Genomic DNA, 24,936 nt, shown 5'->3' on the forward strand with positions numbered 1-24,936 from the left:
TCATAGCAACCCTACAGGACAGAGAAGAACTACTCCATAGGGCTTCCAAAGAGCAGCTGATGGATTTGAATGGCAGACCTTTTGGTTAGCAGCCAAGCTCTTAACCACTGCTCCACCTCGGCTCCAAAATAAATGCTGTATGTTTCAAAATATAGTGCCTGTTCACAGAGTTTAATGAAAAAGAACTGAAGAGCATGGAAATCTCAAGCTATAAATGATTGTAAGGTAAGCTAAAATAATGTGAAAAACTGCAATCTGTCTAAAAACACTTGTACTATATCATTATAATAGATCAATATAAAGATAATATTTGATTATCTTTAAAGACAATCGAAATGATTATGTTTGTATAGCACCATGCCACCCCAAAGGAGCTGGAAACACGTTATCTGAAACTCAGTGTGAGCAAAATAAAACACTTGCTAAAAGCAGATAACTTACATTTTAACTTAAAATGAAATATGAAAAAGTTGCTTAAAGAATAACCAGTTTAATTCTTTTCTTTGATAAGGGAGAAACAGGAAAACAAAAGTTAACTTTGTGATTTTAGATTAATAAAGGAAAGAAACAAGTTCGTAATACTCTTTCATGAGAATCTAGAAGCCAGTATAAAGTACAAGTAATTAAAAGACAAAAGAATAAAGAACTTTTATTTGCTTTAATCCTTCAGCTATATAATCAAAATTTTCTATGTCAGAAATAAATGAAATGTCTACCTGCTGAGCTATATAAAAACAAACCATATGCTTTCTATAAGGAGAGTTCTACGGTGATTGTTCGGCTATGAAAACCTGAAGGTCTCTGCTTTTGACTTACAGCACTTAGAACTTCATCTCTGTGTCCTTCTACACCTCCAAATATTGCCACCAGAGTGTCCGTTTGGATATTCCATAATCGCAAAGCATGATCTAGTATGAAAACAAAAAAATTAACATTATCTTTTATCACTCATTATGGACTTTCAAAACCTCAAAGAAGTAAAAACTACAAAAGTGAGTTGGACTTACATTAAGTTACGTGCAGTAAAGACTAAAAACGGAATCCACATTATACGGTGACCTAAATATTTAGATCACATATAAAATTAAATAGGCAGGAGCTCCAACTTTCAGGATAAGTAATATTTATATGATCTTTGAAATAATTTTATTTAATTGATACTCTAATTTGATGGAGATACATTTTTGAGACCAGAAAACAAATACTTAGGGATTTAGTATAAATAAGCTTTTTACATTATGCCACAGAACAAGATACTAGCTTTCCCCTCCACTGTACTCACATTAACAAACTGAAGGGAACTGAGTAGATTTTATAAGATTTCTGCAATAAGCCCAAATTATGACTGAAAACTACATATATCATGACACAATTTTGTAGTATGGTAATCATCCTTTAAAAATTACATAGCTGTACTGAGTAAACTTTTTCCACTAAACATTAACACCAAAATAATGTACGATATTAACAAACGTTAAGAAATGCCATGCAGAGCATGAAATGACAACATCCATACTGTACCTGAATATTAACATACATAGGTAACACCAAGAGTCAGTAATATACTGTATCAGTTGTAGAAATTAACACTGCTATAAAAATGATTTCTTGGTTCCAACCCATTATTATTTATCACAATAAGTACTTCATTAAATTTCTATTCATCTTAAAACAGCTTTACTTATATAATTCACACACTTTAGACAATTTGTCCAATTAAAAGTGTACTATTCAGTGGTTTTTAGTATATTCACACAACTGTGCAACTGCAGCGCAGTGAATTACTTAATATGGCCCAGCTAGTCACAGTCTTTCTAACTCCCACCAAATGACTGGGTAGGACCATGCAAATGAGGTGCTTGCAGTCTACCAAGGGGAATGGATAGCTTGCTAATAATGTAAATACGGTACATGGTACCCTCATGGGAGTGGATCATACAAATAGGGACTATGGAGCCCTAATTCCAGGATTGGTCAGTTTTGCCATCTTGCTAGGCTTAAAGGGAGAGAGCAGCTGTAACATGGAAGACAACGAGAGATGGCAATGTTAGACGGCTGAGGTGGGGCTTACCCACCCCAACACCACGGAGTTTTAACACTTGCCTAAGAAGGCCCCCAGCAGAGGCTGAGGCAGAGGGCAAGAAGAGGCTCTCCTGATCAAAGAACTGTATCCTGAGTTATTTCTGATCCTGAATTATAACAATACTTCCCTAATAAACCAATTAACTATAAGTACAGTTCAGAAGTTCTGTGAGACGTTCCATTAAATTACCAAGCCCAAAGATGGGAGGAGTGGTTAATGTTAGAGATGATGGAGTGGTGTAGCAGTTTGCAAAAGCTGGACATTTTAACACCTTTAACCTCTGCCTCATAGGAACCAGCTTTGTACTAATTCTTATAAAAGATATTATTCATTTAGCAACCATCACCACAATCAGTTTTAGAATATTTTCATCACCTCCAAAAGAAACTCTGTACCCGTTCCCTACCTGCTGCAACCTCCTATCTCTAGGCAACCACTAATCTACCTTGTCTCTATAGGCTTGCCTATTCTGACCATTTTATACCAATGGAACCACACCATATATGGCTTTTTATGTCCAACCCTTCCACTTACACTTTCAAGGTTCACCCATGTTGTAGCATATATCAGTACTTTATTCCTTTTTATTGCCAAATACTATTCTACAGTATGAAAATATGCCACATTTTGTTTATCCAAGTCAGCTGATGGAGATCTGAGGTGAGTCCACTGTTTGGCTGGTTAAAAATAATTCTGTGCATTATGCTCTTCTAAGATCTACACAGGATCAAATTCACAAACCCAAAAACCCAGTGCCGTCAAGTCGATTCCAACTCATAGCGACCCTATATGACAGAGTAGAACTACCCCATAGAGTTTCCAAGGAGCGCCTGGTGGATTCAAACTGCCGACCCTTTGGTTAGCAGCCGTAGCACTTAACCACTACGCCACCAGGGTTTCCATAAATTCACAAAAGCAACTCAAAACATGAGAAGAAGTTTAGGGAGCAGTGAGTTTATGTTAATGGGGGAGGAACAACTCAGAAAAGGAGGGTGAGAATGGCTGCATAACTCAAAGAATGTAATAAACGTCACTGAATTGTACATGTAGAAATGGTTGAATTGGTGTATATTTTAATGTTTTGCTGTGTATATTCTCAGCAGCAAAAAAAAAGGAACAATGCAATGCACATTTATGTACAAGTTTTTGTGTGGATATCTGTGGTAACTCTTAACAGTTAACTTTTTTTTTTATAGCCATCTTAGTAGGTGTGAAGTGGGATCTCAATGTGGTTTTAGTTTGCATTTTCCTAATGATTAAAGCTGCTAGCATCTTTTCATGCGCTCACTGGCCATTTTTATATCTTCTTTGGAGGAATGTCTATTCAGAACCTCTGCCTATTTTTTAATGGGGTTGTCTTTTCACTGTTGAGATCTAAGTGTTCTTTATTCATTCTGGATATAAGATTCTTATTAGATACATGATTCACAAATATTTTCTCTTATTCTGTAGGTTGTCTTTTCACTTCATGATACCATTTGTAGCAAAATTCCTATTTAATCAGAAAAATTGATTAAAAAAAAAATATGCTCTTAAAGCCCCAGGGCAGACTGATAATTCCCAAGGAAGTTTCTCTGCAAAGATGATATAAAGCCTTGAACTGTGAAAGCCTGAATTGGTATAAGATGGAAGTTCTCTGTGTTAACAATACAAAAAGTGAGGACAATAAAAGGAAGATGCTCTTCAGGGAGTTTTAAAAACAGGTTAGGACTAAGTGACTGGGGAATCGATTTAATGCCATTTTAAGGCATTCTACTCCACTAAGTTTATCAAGTGCAGCTATGTTATTTAACATATGGTGGATGGTTAAAAGTTGGTTTGGGCGATGAATAAATGAGTGCAGTGAACAAAATGAGTGTGGCAGAAATGCTCAAGTTTTCTCCAAAAACCAAAGAACAAAAAACTCTTAGTGATACACAGAGGAAGAACAGTAAAAAATTGCTATATTTAAAACAGGTGAGGCATCATGGTCTGTGTCAATTGCAGAGGAATATCTGAGCCCAGTTTAAGATATCAAAGGAAGAGATAAGGTATTTCAGCTGTTTTTAGAAGTGTTGAGTTCTCAACTGAAGCCTTGGTAGTTAAAGCGACACTCAGGCATTTTCAGAGAAGAGTTTTTAATTTGAGGAACTTTTAATCTGAGCAGTTGTGGAAAAGGGGGCTATAGGTTTTATAAGCCTAAGAAAAGAATAAAGTTGACCATAATAATAAAGAAGTAGAAATGTAAACAGAAAAGGGCCTTTACGAACAGAACAAATAAGAATAACCTAACTCATTCTCAAAAGCTGAAAAGTGATTAAGAATGATTAGAAGGCTTGTGTGAATCCAGAATAAACTTCTAGTGCCAATATATAGGCATAAAAAGCAATGCAATGCTTTGTCTTTAGAAGTTTAAGAAATATTTCAGAGTTGTACTGGAGAAGTGACCATTGTAAGGAATTCTATAGAAAATTCTTTTTAAAACAAAATCTGTTTTCATACAGAAAAGCAACCAGGGCTTCAAACAGGTTTATTTGGGTTCGAACCCCCACCGAGAATTTGCAGTTCCAACAAGTTCCCAGGCGATGCTAATGCTGATGACTAGGGACCAATTCTGAGAACCACTAGCAGAGGAGTGGCTCTCAGATTTTACCATACATAAGAGGCACCTGGGGGTCTTGTGGAACTGTGGACTCAGATTCAGCATACCTGGGGTGGAAGTGCAAGTTCTTACCAGGGGTTTGACCTGGAACAAACCGTTCTGAAGCCCTGAAAGCAACATAAGATTTTCAGATGCATTCTTTATTACATGAATGGACAGAGTAAAGGTATCTGGTAAGACGGTTTACAAAACTATCTTAAAAACTTTAATACAGTAAATAAGAAAGAAGAGTAACACATCTAGTCCTCAGAACCAATTTTATTTTTTACTTACCTCTAATATTAACAGTGCGTTCTATGGTTTCTCTCCCCAGTATCTGGTTGGGAGATGCTAACGTAGCCTGAGATTTTTCTACTAAAATTTACTGTTATAAAATTTTTTTCCCCTTTAACACTCTTTGTCCTTGCCAAATACATAGGACTAAAAAAATATTTGCTTCTCTTACCTTTACTTACTGACAAGAGAAGATTTGGATCTCTTGGGTGGAATTTCAGCTCATTGATAGCATTTCCATGGCCAACATAGTGCTACAATAAATACAAAACAATTCAAGTTTTATCTCAAAAATCAATAAACACCCTTTCAAAAGTCTTAAGAGAATGGAAAAATAGTTTCACTTGTAGCAGTGGTTCTCAACCTTGGCTGCACATTAAAATCACCCAACGAACAAAGGGAAAAAAAAGATGCTCAAGTCCCACCTGCAGATATTCTGATTTAATTGGATTAGCTGAGGCTCAGGCACTGGAAGTTATAAAACAACCCCCTGGTGATTCTGATGTGCTGCCAGGGTTAATAACAGCCAATTTAAGGTGATTTGTAAAACTTTGTAACAAATTCCTAGGCTTCACATATAAGTTTATAACAAGGTGCCCTTCATTCTACACCCTCAGGTACGGGTGTGTTAGAAAATAGATCCATTCTCCTACTATTGTTCATTTAGAGCTTCTCAGACAAAGGCAAGGATAAAGGGGCAAAGTGATTAACAAAGAAAATACTGCAAATGATAAATTTCCCCACTTTTTATTCTTTAATTTACCCAGTGTGACGTATGTCTCAAAAACACTGTCTAAACACATCCAAACTCCCTGAGGGACCAAATTACTGGGCTGAGGGCTGGGAACCATGGTCTCGGGGTACATCTAGCTCAACTGGCAAAACAGTTTATAAAGACAATGTTCTACATCCTACTTTGGTGAGTACTGTTTGGGGTCTTATAAAAGCTTGTGAGCAGCCATCTAAGATACTCCACTGGTCCCACCCCATAGAGCAAGGGAGAATGAAGAAAACCAAAGACACTAGGAAAAGATTAGTTCAAAGGACTAATGAATGAACCACAACTACCACATCCTCCACCAAACTGAGTGCAGTACAACTAGATGGTACCCGGCAAGCACCACTGACTGCTCTGACAGGGATCACAACAGAGGGTCCAGGACAGAGCTCGAGAAAAATGTAGAACAAAATACTAGCTCACAAAACCAGACCAAACTTACTGGTCTTACAGAGGCTGGAGAAACCTCAAGAGTATGGCACCCAGACACCTTTTAACTCAGTACCAAAGTCACTCCTGAGGTTTACCCTTCAGCCAAAGATTAGACAGGCCCATAAAACAAATGAAGACTAGATGGGCACACCAGCGCAAGGGCAAGGACAAGAAGGCAGGAGAGACAAAAAAGCTGGTAATGGGGGACCCAAGGTTGAGAAGTAGAGAGTGCTCACAAGTCGTTTGGTTGGCAACCAATGTCACAAAACAATATACACATTAATTGTTTAATGAGAAGCTAATGTGCTCTGTAAACCTTCATCTAAAGTACAATAATTTTTTAAAAACCCAGTAGTAAATATACGTCCTCCAATTTAAAAAAAATGTCTAAAGAAAGCAGTAAGCAAAGTAAAAATCAAATCAGAAGTTTTACAGACACTGATTTCACTGGTTTTAAATTCAACATGACAAGTTTTCACCACAAAAGAAGGGCATCTATAATTTAACCAAACCAAACCAAAAAACCCTCACCTTTATGCATTGCATCGTTATAGGATTAATTATCCTAATTATGCCTCTAGATCCAGCCACAGCCAGCAAAGGATGGCTTGTATTGCTATCGTATGTCCAGGCACAAGTATAAAAGTTTTCATCAGCCTAAGAAATGTCACGGTTAAGAAATTATAATTTGTTTTTGAAAAATACACACATCAATAACGATTACAATACAGTACAAGACTCCTTAATGATTACAATACAGTACAGAAGACTCCCAAGAACTGCTCAAGTTTTTGATATAAATGTTCTCACTTTGCCTTATATACCCAGACTTACACAATGCAAATCTACAGCAAACGAACAAAGAAAACTGCAGTCCTTCCGCTCAATTTTGATTACTATTTAGCTGTTTGTTTGTACTATTCAACTCTGTCTTAGAAGTACAAAAGCAGCCATACTTTATAAATGAATGAGCAGGGGTATGTTGTGCTAACAGTTCATTTACAAATATAGTCTGTAAAGTTTTCTGAACCCTAAATTCACTGCTGTCAATTCCGACTCATAGCAACCCTACTCTATCCCAATATTTCTGATTATGCATCTCTAAGTAATGATGAAGAACTATTCAGTTTCCACTCTTTCCTGTGTCTTTCCCAATATGGCTACACGTCACTTCTTTCCACACCTTCTACAATCTTGTTTGCTGGGTTTTTCAATTGCATCTGGAAGAAACATCTTAGCATAAAGTTTTTGATGCTCTGCCTAATCAATTTTTTTCTTCATAAACCAATGTTTTGCAATATCTTATTTCCTAAACTGTATGTTTACTCCACCTCCTCCCAAACCCCCCGTGTCAAGCCTTTGTTAATCAAATATTTGGTGTGACTGCCAGTGGCAGCTTCTGTCAACCCAAGTTCATCATTTTAAGCTCACTGAAATAATTCTAGGCAAAGACAAAGAAACAGGAACTTCTAGCTAATCATTGCTAACATTTTCTACCACTGGATCTCTAATGTTCATCTCCAACTATCCCATGATGGATTTCTACAGATCAGGAAAACTAGATAGTGAAGGAATAGTGCTGGTTAAAGTTAAGACAATACAACTTTAGGGAACTAATCAATTTACAAAAATTTCATTGTACTTATTGAAAGCCAATCTCTTTACTGAAGATATTAAAAAGCCAAAAAAAAAGATACATCAGCATCCACGTAAGATTGCAACAACCGGATTTCTCCTTGTGAGTGGCATTCATATAGGGTTACCTAATGAAAATGAAAATACAGTGAATTTTAAATGAAATCCAGAAACACACTCTTCTCAACTTTTGAACATATTTTAGTTACAAATATACTTTAAAGATATGACAGAAATATTGCCTTAAAACACCTCCTTTAAATTTAAGTCAATGGAAAGCCTGCTGTACTACATTAATATCCAGGGTATACGGAATATCGTACTAATAGTGGTTTGTTTCCAGTCTTTTAAACTGCTACCTCATCTAATATAATCACACCAGCTCTTCAAAACGAATAAAGTTGAAGATGTCAAAGGAAAGTATAACCACTTCCTAAAGCTGTTGTTTTTCATCTTTTAAATTGAAATCTTAATTAGTAAAGTATTTGGGTAGTTTTAGGTATTAATATATTAATTACACATAAGAAAATCTACAATCTATCTCATAATGAATTATTTTTTCATAAACACAGCTCACTGAATATTAAGTTTCTCATAAATAGTGGTCCTTCTCATTTGTCAATAATTCTATATGTTCATATAGAATTAAAGAATATACTACAATTTTATAACGCTAATTTTTAAAACTTCTTTACTTGTTCCTTATAGCTTATGTTAGCAATAGCCTGTTACTAAAATTTAATAAAAGTATATATGAATGCTATGAAAATCCTATAAATTATCTATCACTATTAAATTCATAAAATAATCTCCTTTACAATAATATTCTAAAAAAATATTCCTTATATGGCTTCTAACTGGTTATAATTTAAGTGGTAACTTTTACTTTTCTTTCTTTCTTTTAAAGAAAACCTAAGAGTAAAATTTTCTGTAATTCAATAAACTATATGACATCCTTTCATGTCATTAAAAAACTGTTATCTGACAGTAGAGTCTTTAAATTAGAAAGCCTAGAACACTACAGTAAGATTACTGGAGCACAAATTATACTAATTCTGGTAATATGGCAGAGTTAGTGAAGTATAATCTTATGTTTGTAGTGACGTCTTAAAAGTAGATTCAAATTAATTACTGGTAATGGACTATGTTCCCAACTAGGAAAATAACCTCAATCTTTACTTGAAACTGTATCACTTTTTCTCTGAATTGTTACTTTCAAAGAATTTAGGGACTATACAACCATAAACAGCTTGCATATCATAACCTCTGTTTGGCTGAACGCCATATAAGGCTATTATCCCATGTTATCAAATTCAGTGATGTTTCAGTACTTCAGAATTTCAATGGCCTTTGTCAATTTTTTTTTTTTTTTTCAAATAGTAAAAGCACCAAAGCTGTAAATGTAATTAAAACTGCCTTAAAGAATGTCTAGGAACAAAATACCTAAAGTTAAATTTTTCTTTTTAGAAAACAGAAAATAAGGATTTAGCCCAGAATGAAAGAATGTTATATGGTTCTCAAACTTTACGAAGCGAGATAAAAAAAAGCTTAGAAATATGCTGACATGTAAAAACACTAAACTGAAAACTTACAAAGAAAACAGAACAAAAGAAAAATAAGTAACAGAAAATGTAGGAAACAAATAGTATGCATTAAAAATCATGTTCCTCTATTTCTCTAAGCACCTTGGAACAATTACTAAAGATTCATAAAATTTTACTTCATTAAAATAACAACTTACGGAACATCTCTCAGATTCATCCCTTATTCCTGTCCCTTGGGCAGGGGACAGAGGAAGTGATTTGTATTTGTTGTCAACCCGTATCCCGTTAGTCTGTTAGTTAATACTGCTGTATCAACTGATAACCAGAATGTTAGCTAGTCAAGACTTAACAAGTTTTCCCTGAAGTGGTTTCATTTTAATAGAAAACTTTATAACACTCCCTGGAAAGCTCTAGGGAACCTTCTCATTCATCACTCATTTTGAAGTGAATGTAATGAAATATATAAATCTTTGCAACCCAACTGTTCTGGTTTCACTACAAAATTAAATGGTTTCCTTAAGTTAAAACATGCCAGCATGGTCCTTTGCAAGATACTTTTCAAGGTACTTCTGGCTTCCTCAAAGAAAAAAAAAAAAAAGCACCAGCAAACTCAAAGAAATGTTTATTGCAAACAGTTAAACCAACACCTTCAATATTATTTACAACCACTGGATTTAAGTTCAGTATTTATAGTCACTAGTTATGTTTATTACTTTTAAAAATCACAGACTTCATATCCTAGTTTAACGATAAGCAACTACTGAAATCCTTTCAAGAAAAAGAGCAAAGTAAATTCTTTCAACTACTCAAAATATTTATGAAGACAAATACAAAACCTATTTCATGAACAACTGGAAGTAGTATGTAAAAGATATACATGTTTAATCAGTCATGAATATTCTAATTTAACAATTTCTAGAATGCTTGACTTTAAGGAAAAAAAGATACTGTCAAATCAGCTATAGATAATTTACTTCAAAATCATTCCACTTCAGTATTATATTAGGACCAGAGTCCCATAATCGGTCTAAATGCCAAACAGATCCCTTAACACTCACCCTGTTGCTTCCTACAGTTGCAAACACTAATGGATCTCCTTCTTTACTGTGCCAGTTAAACTGAACTCCAAATAATGGCTGGTTATGATCTTCCTAAGAAACAATCATGAAATAAAAATATATTTTAGAAATTAAAAAATGACAGTAAAGCAAAAGACAACTGACCTTCCCCCTTATAACTTTTTTCCAAAATATAAGACATGATGTTTATTATATATAAACTGACTTGTGACACAAACATTAAAAAACATTTACTAGTCCAAGGCTTATGTTTTAAAATATTGGTGTATTAAAAAGTTTTATAAACAAGACTTAAATCACAGATTAGTTAACAACTACTTATCTATGAAAACACTGATAGTTTGTTTTTTATTTTCTTAAACCAGCTTTAGTCTTCTGAATCATAATAAATTGGATCATTTTGGTAGATGCACTGAATCTCTTAGGCCACAATTTATTTTTCAAAAACAGGAAATTAAAAAATGACCTTAAAGAGTTGACACAGTTTCTCTAGCATTCACTGAACTTTATTAGGCTTAATATTTTCCTTGTAACCTGAAGCATATCAGATTCCACTCAAATTGCTGCTTTCCATTAATCTGGTAGAAACAATTTTAAATAACCTTAAATTTGGGTCTTAAAAGTAACTTCACAAAAACAATTACCAGGAGACTATATTGTTGTTACAAGGTGCTGCCACGTCAGTTCCGACTCATAGTGACCCTATGTACAACAACAGAACGGAACACTGCCCAGTCCTGTGCCACCCCTACAATTGCTGCTATATTTGAGCCCAAGCTATAAGGAGGTGTACAAAAAATAATTATTCACTTTCGTTCACAGAGGTTATTTTCCAACCTTAGCATTTTACTGGCAATTTCCTAGCATTTAATAGGGACTTTCATGTCCACGTTATGACACTGTTTTTACTTTTATAAAGCGAACAACTTTCATTTTCTATAACTTAAAAAGCCACAACTTCAGGCTTTTGAAGTTTTTTAAATGCCAGTTAAAAATACTTTCCAGATACAGTTCCTAAAAGTATTACACTAATAAAACTAATGAATACCCTTTTTTTTTTAATATGCTGAGATTCATTTCTCTTTTTGTTCTTACCTGCTATCAGTAGCTCCTGACTCCAGACAACCCCATGCACAATGGAAGGGAAGTGCTGCCTGGACCTATGCTAGCAGCATGATCAGTCGTGGATCTGACCCTTGTGATTCCCAGGGCTTTATTAGTTGATTTTTTGGAAGTAGATAGCCAGGCCTTTCTTTCTAGTCTGTTTTAGTCTGGAAGCTGCACTTAAGCCTGTTTATCATCAGAGTAACTCACAAGCCTCCAATGACAGACAGGTGGTGGCTTCGAATGAGGTGCACTGGCTATAACGGAACCCAGATTTCTTGCCTGGAAGGCGAGAATTCTACTACTGAACCATCAATGCCTCCCCTCTTGCCTTTTAAGGAGATATAATTTGATACACTGAGCACCTAATTTTGCTACAGAGACAGGAAAATAATGCCTTAACTTCTTATGGTTTCCCAAGACTTACCCTAAAGTATATTTAGACATTTAGAAAAGGTTTCAACATAAATATATGTAAGGTAATATAACATACATTTTTATTCAGTATAAGAAAAACAAAAAAATCCCAAAATAAAAAAACAAAAAATACATGTAAATGAAAACATCTTAAATACATATGAGTTATCCCATTTACAAAGAAGACAAACAATTGAGGAAACAGTGATTTAAATCACCCCAATCCCTAGTTTACCCGATACTAAATACTCAAAGTTTAAAAAAGGTACATTTTTTCTTTGAAAAAAAATCACAAATATAGAAAAGAGTAAAAGTTACATAAGCAAAAAAAAAAAAAAAAAAAACTCCAAAACTCTAATTTTTAGATATTTTAAACTTAACAGAGTATCCTGAGTATAAAATGTTTACCACTGAGAAATAATTCTGAAGTCTAGTACTCTAGTGTTCACTGAATGCTTTTTGCACATACCTTGAGACTATTTACACATTTGAAAGAATATTTGCATTTTTTTGACTTCCATTTTCCCTTTCCCCAACTTTTCCTTCCAGGTGCATTTGCTGTATTTGTAGGTGTATCAGGGCGCTCAGTGTTTGTACCACTTTCTATACTGACAGCATCATCCTGTAAGTAGTAAATAACGAAAAAATTACATGAAATAGCAATACTGTTCTTAGCAGGAAATGACTTTATTCTGGGTAGCTGCTGAATGATAAAATTCTACAAGAAATGGTAAAATTTATTACTGCCTCTAAATAAGGATAAAAAGCAATCTTAAAACTGCATGTTAAAACTTTTGTAGATATTTGATATCTCAACAAAAAATGTTAATCAGAATGATAATGATAACAGTAATACTGCCTTGAAATAATAAAGCACTCGTATGTGCCAACCACTTTAATACATTAGCTTATTTAATCTTTACAATTCTCCATAGAAGACAGTCCCCAGGTGGTTCAAATGGTTCGAACCCACCCAGGGCACCTTGGAAGACAGACCTGAAGATCTCCCTTCCAGTGAATTCTGATGCAGAGCAACCATAGAGGACAGAGTAGAACTGCTCCATGGGGCTTCCAAGGCTATAATCTTCACTGAAGCAGATCATCAGGTCTTTTCTCTTCAAGAGAAGCTGGTGAGTTTGAACTGCTGACTTTTCTTTTGATTAGCACTTGAGCACTTAACCATTGCAACACCAGGGCTCCTTTTACCTTAAGGCAGTAGTTCCTAAATTCAATCCATAGAAAGCCTTTTTTCGTGAATTGCTATTAACATCTATGAAAACAGTCTGAAACACATTTCTTTAGGGTCTATTTCCAAATTATTGCTTCCTCACAGTGGCTTTATATTATAGAGGTTAAAATTAACTGGAGTTTACGGTCAATTGCCGTAACATAACCCATAAAGACATTGCTCTACATCCTAGTTTGGTGAGTCACGTCTGGGGTCGCTTTGAGGGACTGAGTAACCGTGATGATAGTTTCGAGTGACATTTAGGTCAACTGGCATAAATCCAAAAACTCAAACCCACTGCCGTTGAGTTGATTCCTATTCATAAGAAAGCCTATAGGACAGAGTAGAACTGCTCCATAGGGTTTCCAAGGAGCAGCTGGTGGATTTGAACTGCTGACATTTTGGTCAACAGCCAAGCTCTTAAACACTGAGCCATCAGAGTTCCCAACTGGCATAACATAGTTCATAAAGAAAATACTCTACACCCCACTCTGATGAGTAGCGTCTTGGGTCTTAAAAGCTTGCAAGCAGCCATCTAAGATCCATCTATTGGTCCCATCACACCCAGACACAAGGAAAATATTAGCCCATAAGACTAAAGGACCACATGAACCAAAGACTTCACCAGCCTGAAACCAGAAGAACTAGATGGTGCCCAGCTACCAACAATGGCCCCTCTTGACAGGAATCATAATACAGAATCCCAGATGGAGTGGGAGAAAAATGTAGAACACAATTCAAATTCATGAAAAAAGACCACAAATACTGATTTGACAGAGACTGGAGGACCCCCCGCAACTACAGCCCCTAGACACTCCGCTAATCCACAATTGAAACCATTTCCGAAGCCCACTTTTTAGCCAAAGATTAGACAGGACTACAAAACAAAAATAATGCACATGAGGAACATGCTTCTTAGTTTAATCAAATATATGAGACCAAGTGGGCATCTCTTGTCCAAAAGTAGGATGAGAAGGCAGGAAGGGGCAGGAAATGGACAAATGGACACAGGGAACCCAGGGTAAAAAGGGGGAGCATGCTGTCACATTGTGGGGATTGCGACCAACGTCACAAAACAGTATATGTACAAATTTTTGAATGAGAAATTAACTTGAACTGTAAACTTTCACCTAAAGCACAATTTGGGGGAAAAAAAACAACTTGCAAGCAGCCATCTAAGATACAACTATTGATCTGTACTCATCTGCAGCAAAAGAGAAAGAAGGAATCCAAAGACTCAAAGAAGAAACTAGTCCACAGGGCTCACAGCTAACATGAACCACCTCATCTATCCTGAGCCAAGAATAACTAGGTGGTGCTTAGATACCACTATCAACTGTTCTGACCCAGGACACAAGAGATGATCCCAGACAGAATGGGAGAAAAATATAGAACCAACCTGAAATTCCTAAAAAGGCCAGACTTACTGGACCAGTAGAGACTAGAGGATCCCCCAAGACTATCACCAAGATACCCTTTCAACTTGGAACTGAGCCACTCCCAGAGGTTACCTTTCAGCCAAATAATAGACTGGCTCATAAGACAAACAGTATAACCTGTGAGTACTGTGCTCCTTTAAATAATCATGAGACCAAATGGTCAATATTTACCCTAAAGCAAAGATGACAAGGTAATGGGAAAAGGGGCAGGAAAGGAGATTAATGGAAGTAGCAGAACCACCAGAGTGGAAATAATGAGAATGCTGAAATGTACACTGCAGAAAATGTAACCAATGTCACTGAACAATATGTACAGAAATGGTTAAAATGGGAACCTCATTTGCTGTGTAACCTTTAAAAGATTTTTAAAAACTGCAGTTTCAAAAAAGCATTTACAAAATTCATTATTAATTCACTTAAAAACAGGCTATAGCAGTTCTTGAGGGGTAGTTTTCTAAACTTCAAAAGGTCCCAAAAGGAAATGCTTAAAAAAAAAAAAAAATACACTATTTTGGAATACACTGATTGGGAGAAAAAAGAATGAACTGGATAGACAGATGTTTAGTAAATATTCAAACTGTAATTTAACGCAATGAAATTAGCCTTTATACACATAGAAAATGTAAAGTTTTAAACTTCAATTTCTTATGTTAAAATCACTGTTCTTAATCTCTCCCTGTTTCTCTAACATTCCAGTTCTATTATGTAAGTTAAAATCTAGTGTAGAAAAAATTTTTGTTCCAATGAAAAACTGTGCATCGTCTACAGCACATCCTCAGGTTAAAAGATTCTAGCCCTCTGCATTGTCTTTCAGCTATTTTACAATTCTCTTTTTCTTCTCTTTTTACAATTCTTTCTTGGCAGGTAGAGATTCAAATCTTCCTCTCAACTTGGTGGAAAAGTTTTGTCTCCATTTGCAATTCATCTTTACATTCCTCTACTCCACATAAATTTGTGCTGTTTTAACCAATCCTCTGAACCAGTTATAATATTTGCTATGGGGTCGCTATGAGTTGGAATAGACTCAACAGCAATGTGTTTTGGTTATTATGGGTAACATGAAATCTTTAACACAGGTTCATTTACCTTTTCCTGAAAATTATCTTTCAATCAGGGCTTTGAACCCGTTCAAACCCTTAATGAGAATTTGTCATTCTACCCCAGGTATACTGAATCAGGCGCTACAGTTTAACAAGATTCCCAGGTGATTTTTTTTTTTTTTTTTTTGCGTAATAAATTTTAAGAACCACTGCTCTGCTAGTGGTTCTCAGAATTGGTCCCTAACCCAGAGCATTAGCGTCACCTGGGAACTTGTTAGAAATGCAAATTCTCAGCAGGGGCTCAAACCCTATTTTTAAACTATAGAAATAACATAAAAATAAAACTCCTAGGCATGTATATACCAGCTTCTTTACATTCAGCTGCCCGGTGGGGTAGTTCTACTCTGTCCTATAGGATTGCTATGAGTCGGAATCAACTTGACAGCAACTGGTCCGGTTTTATTTTTTGTACTGCAATTTAGTCCTTTTTTCAATAACAAATGCAGGTAACATACATGCTAATGTTACTACACCTGTGACTGTCACCACTAGAAATCAGGTTATTTTCATATTATAGGTGTTACAGATCTCAAAAAATTGCTTATACTCATCACTATCAGACCTGCTGCTAGAGCTTCTTATGTCCTAATAAAGCATATACATTCCTATATCTCAAATTTGTTTTAAAAATTTTTAATATTTTGTAATTGGTTTTGTTTGTAACCTTATATGCTGTAAAATAAAACTAAAAATAGACATCTTACTCTGATTTCAAGGTGCTTCTCTTACCCATGAACCCAAAATTAACAATAAAAGCCTGACACCCTTCACCCCCAAAACAAACTGTATAACCATTAACCTGTTTTCTTCACTAAGAACCGCTAAACTATTTTGCAGTATTAATAAGGAAACTGAAGTCCACTTTAATGCAGTTATTAAATCTTTACTACTTCCTTTGTGACAAGACATTTGTTAACCATAAACTAGCTCAGAGTTTATCTAAAGCAAAAAAAAAAAAGTAACTTTAGGTAATTTCCCTTGCTTCCTGGGAAAAGAAGTACCTTTTATCATTTTAAAAACCTCCGTACAATACCTAAAGATTTATACAAGTAAAGGGAGAGAAGGGGAAAGCCCAGACAGGCCAGAAACCACCTCGGAACCTGATGTCAGCAGATTTCATTAAGAGGGGAGCAGGACACAATCACATTAAGATTAGCCAATGGTTGATTTTCTATTCTTCTGTTTAAATGCATCATCATAACTGGCCAACTACGAGCCACTTGTATTTTTAGGATCAGAATGGTCTCCCTATATACATATAGAATAACTGCTCAAATAAACCCTGTTTTAATTTTCTTCGTACTTTTTTTAAAAAAAACAATACTTTGTTTTATATATTTAAAAATGTTACTCTGAAAAGATCCACAGGACTAAAGGGCCCATGGCACAAAAAAGCTTAAGTCATATTCAAATGGAGGAACGTAAACAAAGGCTTAATCCAGTTCTTTGGTTCTGAATAGCTTTAAAATACACCAAAGACTACTGACTCACAGGGACCCTATAGGACAGAGTGGAATTTCCCATAGAGTTTCCAGGGAGTGTCTGGTGGATTTGAACTGCCGACCTTTTCGTTAGCAGCCACGGCACTTAACCACTACACCACCAGAGTTTCCAATATTCCCTTTAATGGTCTGCAAAAAGAAAATAAACTTTCAATTTATTTGGTCCTGATTTTTTTTCTCAGTCTAAACAGGTTACTGGCATATTCGTTACATTCTGCCTGATTATTAAGTATAAGGGAGTGTGGACTACATGATCACAAAATAACTATTATAAATAACTAACATTTGTATAGTACCTATTGGAAACCCTGGTGGCACGGCAGTTAAGAGCTACAGCTGCTAACCAAAAGGGCTGCTAACCAAAAGGTTGGCAGTTAAGAATCCATCAGCTGCTTCTTGGAAACTCAATGAGGCAATTCTACTCTGTCCTATAGGGTCGTTATAAGTCGGAACCAACTCTATGGCAACAGGTTTTTATTTTTATTTTTGGTAGTACCTATTATGGAATAGGTACTGTTCTAAGCCCTTTACCTATATTAACCCGTTGCCGTCGAGTCGATTCCGACTCACAGTGACCTTATAGGTCAGAGTAGAACTGCCCCATAGAGTTTCCAAGGAGCACTTGGTGGATTTGAACTGCAGACCTTTTGGTTAGCAGCAGTAGCACTTAACTACTACACCACCAGGGTTTCCTTTACCTATATTATTTCATTTAATTCTCAAAAAGATCCCAAGAAGTAAATACCACTGTTGTTACTTGCAGACCAATTGATCCCACAACCCCATGCATGCAGAGTGAACTGCTCCATAATGTTTTCAAGGCTGTGATCTTTTGGAAGCAAATCTCCAGGCCTGTCTTCTGAGGTGCTTTCAAACTGCCAATCCTTTGGCTAGTAGTCCAGTGTTTAACTGTTTGCACCATTAACATCTTCATTTTTCAGATAAGAAACCTGAGACGGAGATTAAGTACTCTTTGTATCATTATCATTCCCATTTTTTGAATAAGAAACTGAGGCAGAGGTTAAGTACCTTGCTCAAGGTCAAACAATCAATGAAGAGGATTTTTAACCCAGCATTTAGATCCAGTGTCTGTGCTCTTAACCACTAGTCTAATCTGTCTAGAGAAGTTTAAGAAAATCCAGGAAGTGTAACAGGCTCCAAGGGCTAGAATGAAGAGGGTCAAAAATGTTAGACCCCAATATATATGGGAAGCACAAACAGGAAAAAAAAAGATTTTAAGTAACATTCAACACCCAAACTTTTCCAAGAAACTTCAAGTCTAAGATCCTACAAGCTGACAATCCTAAAATATCTTTCTTCAACCTACAAAAAGAATCCTTTCCCACCTCTTCCGTGAAAATCTTGGTAATGACACCATGCTGTATATATGATTCAGGGGAGGCAGAGCCAACATGGTGCTATAGACAGAAGCAGCATGCCACGCCTCTGCAGCAAAGACCTGAAAAATGAAAAACTAAGTAAAACAGATACAAACATCAATCCTGGAACCCTAAGCATCAAATGAAGGAATAAAGAGCTCAAGCAAGCACCCAGTGGAGTAAGAAACTGACAGAGAACAAAGAACAAGGAGGGCTACGAATAGAGGTCCCCTTTCAGCTAACATAGTACGGATTTGCCATCTTGGACTACAGCCACCAAGGAACACAGACAAGGAGTATAGAAAGGCAACTTCGTGGAGAAAGAGCACCCAGTAACCAGGGATACATGCTTTCCCACCCCCCCACCCTTTTTCCCTGTACAAGGCCTCCATCGCTTTCCAATGGGCCACAGTGACTTGGCCGGTGACACACCAGCTCACTGCCACCTGGGTCCACCCCACCCCCATCAGCCAGCCCCCTCAGCGCCATTTTTTTGTTTTTAAGCTTTTTTTGTTGCCTTTCTCTCTCTCTCTCTCCTTTCCTTTCTCCCACCCAGCTAGCCTAGTGTGCCATCCCCTCCCCTTTTTCAGAGAACATGGTGCAGTGCCATGACCAACCAGCTCCTTCAGTGCCATTTTATATATTGTTTGTTTTTCTTTTTAGTTGTTTTTTCTTTCTCCCATCCACCAAGCCCCATGCACCACACCTCCCTTCTTGGTGGGCTGTGCTGTACCACTCGGCTGGAAAGCCTCTGACACACGGCCTCCCCAGGTCTGTGCCGCATTCACAGGCTGGCTCCTTCAGCACCATATTCTTTATTTTTCTTTATCTTTCCCCTTCTTCCTTTTCCTTCTCACTCCCACCTAGGCCCTGTGCTGCCTCTGCCCCTTCCTGACATGTCCAGAGTGAAACATCAGTTTGCCACCACCCCAATTCCACCTCGCCCCCAACAGCTGGCTCCCTTCCTACCATATTTTTGTTGTTGTTGTTGTTGCTTTTATTTATTTTTTATTTTCTTAACTTTACTTCTTTGTTTGTTGGTTTCTTCTCCCCCCCCCCCCCCTTTTTTTCCCTTTCTACCACCCACCTAGCCCCGTGCACCACCCATGCCCCTTTTCAACAGGTCAAGCTGCACCACTTGGCTAGAGAGCCACCAGCACATGGCCTAGCTGGGTCAGCTCCACCCCTACTCACCAAATCCTACCAGTCATTTTACTTTTTTCCTTCATTTTTTTGCTTTTGTTTCTCTCTCTCCTCTCTTCTCTCACTCACCCACTTAGCTCTATGCATCACATCCTCTCCCTCCCCTCCTGCCTACCTGCACTGCGCCCCTCCTGCCTACCTGCACTGCGCCCCTGAGCAGCACCAACATGATCCGCCCCAACCTCACCCAGCACTGCTCCCAGCCCTGCCTTGTAGTCCCCAGTTTGTGTTGCAAACTACCCATCCCCACCCCTCCACTTCCGCTGGACCTACCCTGATGCACCATAGCTGAGTGACCGGACCTGCTCACCTGGATTGGGTGGAAAGAAGTATCATGCCGACAGGTGAGCAAGTAACAAAACACTCCCAGCCTGCCTGCCCAGATGTAACCAAATAGAACAAAAAAGGGGGATGAAACAAACAAATCTACAATCAGTAAACTAAGAAAATAATTCCTGAATGTACAGGCCACAGCAGACAATATCAAAACACATTAAAAAACATAACTGGATGGCTCCAGAAAGCAACCAAAATAAAACACCAATGACCTTCTGGTAGAAGAAAAGGAACTGAAACTACCTGATAGGGAATTCAAAACTCTAAAATTCAGGGTTCTCCAAGAGATGAAGAAAATGCAGACAAAAATAAGGAAAAAATAGACAAAATCATGGAAAATATAGAGAAAAATCAGGGAAAACAAAGACAAAGCAATGGAAGAATTAAGAAAAATAAAGGAACAAAACATCAAAATAAACAGCTAGAAATCATTAAAAAAAAAAAAACAGCAATTAGAAATTCAAATGACAATAAGATTCCAGAAATGGACAATGCAATAGGTTTTAGGAGCAAATCTGAAACAACAGGAGATATGATCAGTGAAATCGAAGACAAATCTATGGACACCACTTTGAAGAAATATCAAAGAATGGAGAAAAATGAAGAAACCCTGAGAACGATGTGGGATACAATCAAAAGCAAAACTTTGCATGTGATGGGAGTTCCAGAACAGTGGGAGAAAATGGAAAACACAGAGAGGATCACTGCAGACTTGCTGACAGAAAACTTCCCTAAAGACGAAAAGCTGACCATACAAGAAGTTCAACAAACCTCATATTGGATAGACCCCAAGAGAAAATCACCAAGACATATCATAACCACGCTTGCTAAAACCAAAGACAAAGAACCCTAAGAGCAGTTCCAGAAAAACTAAGTTACATACAAAAGGGGAAGCAATAAGACTATACTCTGATTACTGGGCAGAAACTATGCAGTCAAGAAGGCAATGGAATGACATACATAAAACCTTGAAAGACAAACTGCCAACCAAGAATATATCCTGCAAAACTCTTGCTCAAATATGATGGCAAAATTAGGACATTTCCAGATAAACAGAAATTAAGGGAATATGTAAAAACCAAGCCAAGCTTACAAGAATTATTAAAGAAAGTCCTTCAGTTAGAGAACCAAAAATATCAGACATCAACCTGAATCTAGGACACAAGACAGTATCAGTCAGACACTACCCTAGGTAATGAACTCCCAAGGATAAAACAAAACTAAAAGATTTACAACACGGAGCCAGAGAGATCTGTAAATGACAATGACAGAACAATAAAAAAAGGGAATAAACAATACAGGTATAGAACTTCCAAATAGAGAGGACGTCAAGGCAATACCAAGTAATAAAAGACCGGTTTAAACTTAGGAAGATAGGGATAAATTTCAAAGAAAGTTAACAAACCTACTCATCAAAATAAAGAAAAAGAAAGTCTCCATATATATGCGTCAGTGTTTATGATATAGAATTTAGGAACTGAAGGTGTAAGATATAACAATTCCTAAAAAACTAGCCAAACTCAGAAAATGAAGAACTTACACCACCCAAGCATAACCCTTTAAAAATTCTTAACGCACTGAGAAATTATTATACTATGATAAGGAAGGGTTCATATTTTGCAGTAATAGCCTTGAATGAACAATCTTTTAGACATTTTAAGGAGCCCTGGTGGAACAGTGGTTAAGCACCTGGTTGCTAACCAAATAAATGGTCAGTGGTTCGAATCCACCAGCTGCTCTGGGGGAGAAAGAAGTGGCAGCAGCCATTGGAAACTCTATGGTGCAGTTCAACTCTGTCCTATAGGATTGCTATGAGTCGGACATTTTGCTGACCTTACTGGATATAACTTAGAACAAGAACCTGGTTTATATACCAGTATCTGTGTACCTGGTGAAGAATCAATTACTCCAAAATATCTATTGAACTTATTTTGCCACTTTTATAAAACCCAAGCGATTTGAAAGCACACTGTAGGATTGAAGGAGAAAAGGTCCATCCTTTCTCTAGTGAAAAAGGCTGGTACACAAACCAAAACAATATTAGGCTTTCCATGGGATCCTAAATAAATCTGAAACTTCCTTCTCTTGTTACCACCTGGAAGTTCCAAGTATATTTCACTAATCATCATTCACTTACTCTTACCTATACATTCATTTTTCAAAAAAAGAATTTTAGCTGGATTACTTGCAGAGTGAATTTCATTCTTCAATCCACATCTATTAATGTCAGTTCGGTTTTTACAGGCGAGTCATCTAAACACAGCTTTGTAAACTGTTGGGACTACATGATTACCAAGATCCATCTCAGAACTTAAACAAAAAAAGTCTGATTCCAAAGCCAATTTGCATTCACCACTCAGTTGCCTAAATTCTCTTAGGTCGTCCCGCTTATCTGAAATAACAACTTTCAAAGGAGAAACCATCCCTTCTCATTTCTTCCTCAAAGTCATTCCCCCTACACGTCAGAAGGTGACTCTCAATCTGCTTTTCCATCTCCATGAGCAGGACAGGAGCAGACACAAAATCCCCTTAAAAGTTACCCAAACCCAATAAGTCGAAGATTTATGCTTTCCATCCTGAAAATTCACAAGGGTCTATGAGTGACACCGTCCCCCAAGTCCTTAAGAGGCCCTAACAGACTATCCCCCTCTTTCCAACTCTCTTAAAAAATCTCTAACACGCCTTTTAAACTACTGGAATCTCAGATCCGCACTCTCCCAAAATCACCCGAAGGCCTAAACACTCTCCCTCCCGTCAATCATACACCAAGAGGATCTCAGAGCAGACCACCTCAGACCCTCTGCTCATCAAACAACCATTTAAATCACCCTCCTTCCCCACGTTTCTGTTTGCCCTCGGCCCCAGCTCAACATCCCCATAGAGACAAGTTCAATTTTCTCCTCCACGCCCGCGTTTTCCTGAGTAGAGGGTGACACCTCTCCCTCCACCCTACGGTTGCCCGCCCGCCCCAGCGCCTACAGTTTAAAAAGAATTTAAAACTTTCACTCCAGAGTACCGACCGGACTGCTCCGGGCTGCACTTACATTCTCGTCTCCAGAGAGGTCTGGGTTGCTGTTCTCGTCGCTGCTCAGCTTCTGCTTCTTGGCCGCAGGCATGTCTGTTCCCGCCGGTGCTGTCGACACTTCCCTCTCGGACATATTCCTCCGCCTCCCTCCAGGTTCCTGCCGCCTCGGGCGGGGCCTGCGCCACACCGCCGTCAAGCAAGCCCGGCCAGAGCTTGCCGTAAAGCTGCCACTGCCGCCGCCACCGCCACCGCTCCCCCCACTGTCGCAAACCGCGCCCAGCCGCCGAGGCGGGCGTGCGTGCGACCCCGCCACACTGCTGAAAAAGGGGCGCGCTCGCGCGCCCTCCCGCGCGGCTTTCTGGCTCCTTCCCTTTCGCTACTATCCTCTTGCCCTTTTCCCGCAGTCCTCTGGCAATTTGCACGGAGAGGTGTGATCCGTTGGCTTTCGAGGGCAGTATTTCGTACGTCCCCTTTACCACTCCCGCCTCGAAAAGGAGAGATGGAACTCAGAGGGATTCTCCCTCACTCTCTTTCTCCTTCCAAAGCCGTTTCAGCCGCAATTGGCCCAAACCTTCGATCCTCGACCCGCTGCAGGGGCTCGAAAGTATGTGGAATGGACTAGACCACCAATGTCCCAAAGGACGGGGGAAAACACGAGAAGTCACCTCTTGCTTCAGCGGCGTGTGCGAAGCATATCCTTAGTCATCAACTCGGAGGATAATTCTCTTATGGTTTTCCACGAAATCTTTCACAACTTAGTTTTCTTTTGGGAATAGATGTTCCAAAATTGTAGACAGCTTTCCATTCGCCTCCCCCGTCTAGAAATGGAAGTTACTAGCTAGGAGACGCGCATGCGCCGGAGCGTATTCTCGCGCTGGTCCATCCGGACCCGCCTCCTCTACACCCCTCCTCTTTTCGAAATCTTGTTTGTTGAACCAGGTAGAGTTCTAGTCGGTTTCCGTAGTCCAGGATGGATTCCAAAGCGCTACCAAGTCTTAGTCTCAGGATGCATTTTAAATTCTTGGTGGATATTTATTCTGATGAGTATTTATTGCGATGAATGCTTATTCTCACCCACTTGGTGCCAATATTGGTTAAGGCTTAAGTAGGAATATTCTGTAATCATAATATGATTCTAGACCTTCAAGAATTATAGCCGAAGCCCTCTTTTTAATTGCTGAAGGATCATTAAGGCCCAGACAACGCCAAGGCCCATAAATCAGTGGTCGCTTCCAACAATGGATGAGACTAAAACGACGGACAATTTTTTTTGGGGGGGGGGCACATCAGGTATAATAAAATTTTTGAGACAGCACTAAAACTTGTACTTCACCAAAATGCTTCTCTTATGAGTATTACCATATCTGGGCTCTTGACCGGTGCCAAATATATTGGTGAACTTTGCGGATTTGGTACATGGGTCATTAAGCCGCGTAACTGAATGAGCAGCAGGAAAAGAAGGATGACAGGAGATAAAATCTAGCCCCTCCCACCTTTTTTTAGAACATGGTTGTGACAAGTTATCTTTCTGTGACTCAGTGTCCTCATCTTTAAAAATAAAGGATACAAATTTTTTGAGCACGGACTTGATTTTATGTACATTTTCTCATTTTTTACTTTGTTACATCACCCAAAAGATTGCCAGTCTAGACTGCCCCTTCCATAACATTCTAGTATACGTGAATTACTTCTGCATGATGCTTTCACAGAGAGAAAATCAATTTCATTATCTGCAGGT

General features: G+C 37.9%; 1 protein-coding gene across 1 annotated transcript in view; it reads right to left on the reverse strand.

Annotated features, from left to right (window-relative positions):
- EED (embryonic ectoderm development) overlaps window positions 1–23,704 on the reverse strand; it is a 40,781-nt gene extending 17,077 nt beyond the window's left edge. Inside the window, exons 1-7 of the mRNA XM_049889607.1 lie at window positions 23,218–23,704; window positions 12,456–12,608; window positions 10,445–10,537; window positions 7,905–7,970; window positions 6,739–6,864; window positions 5,170–5,251; window positions 817–908 (exon numbers count right to left, since the gene is read on the reverse strand). Of these exons, the coding sequence (XP_049745564.1) occupies window positions 817–908; window positions 5,170–5,251; window positions 6,739–6,864; window positions 7,905–7,970; window positions 10,445–10,537; window positions 12,456–12,608; window positions 23,218–23,331 (726 nt within the window). The 5' untranslated portion in view covers window positions 23,332–23,704. The remainder of the gene's footprint in view (window positions 1–816; window positions 909–5,169; window positions 5,252–6,738; window positions 6,865–7,904; window positions 7,971–10,444; window positions 10,538–12,455; window positions 12,609–23,217) is intronic.
- Between the last annotated feature and the right edge of the window lie 1,232 nt (window positions 23,705–24,936).

This window comes from Elephas maximus, chromosome 7 (genome assembly GCF_024166365.1).
Source record: "Elephas maximus indicus isolate mEleMax1 chromosome 7, mEleMax1 primary haplotype, whole genome shotgun sequence".
NCBI lineage: Eukaryota > Metazoa > Chordata > Mammalia > Proboscidea > Elephantidae > Elephas > Elephas maximus.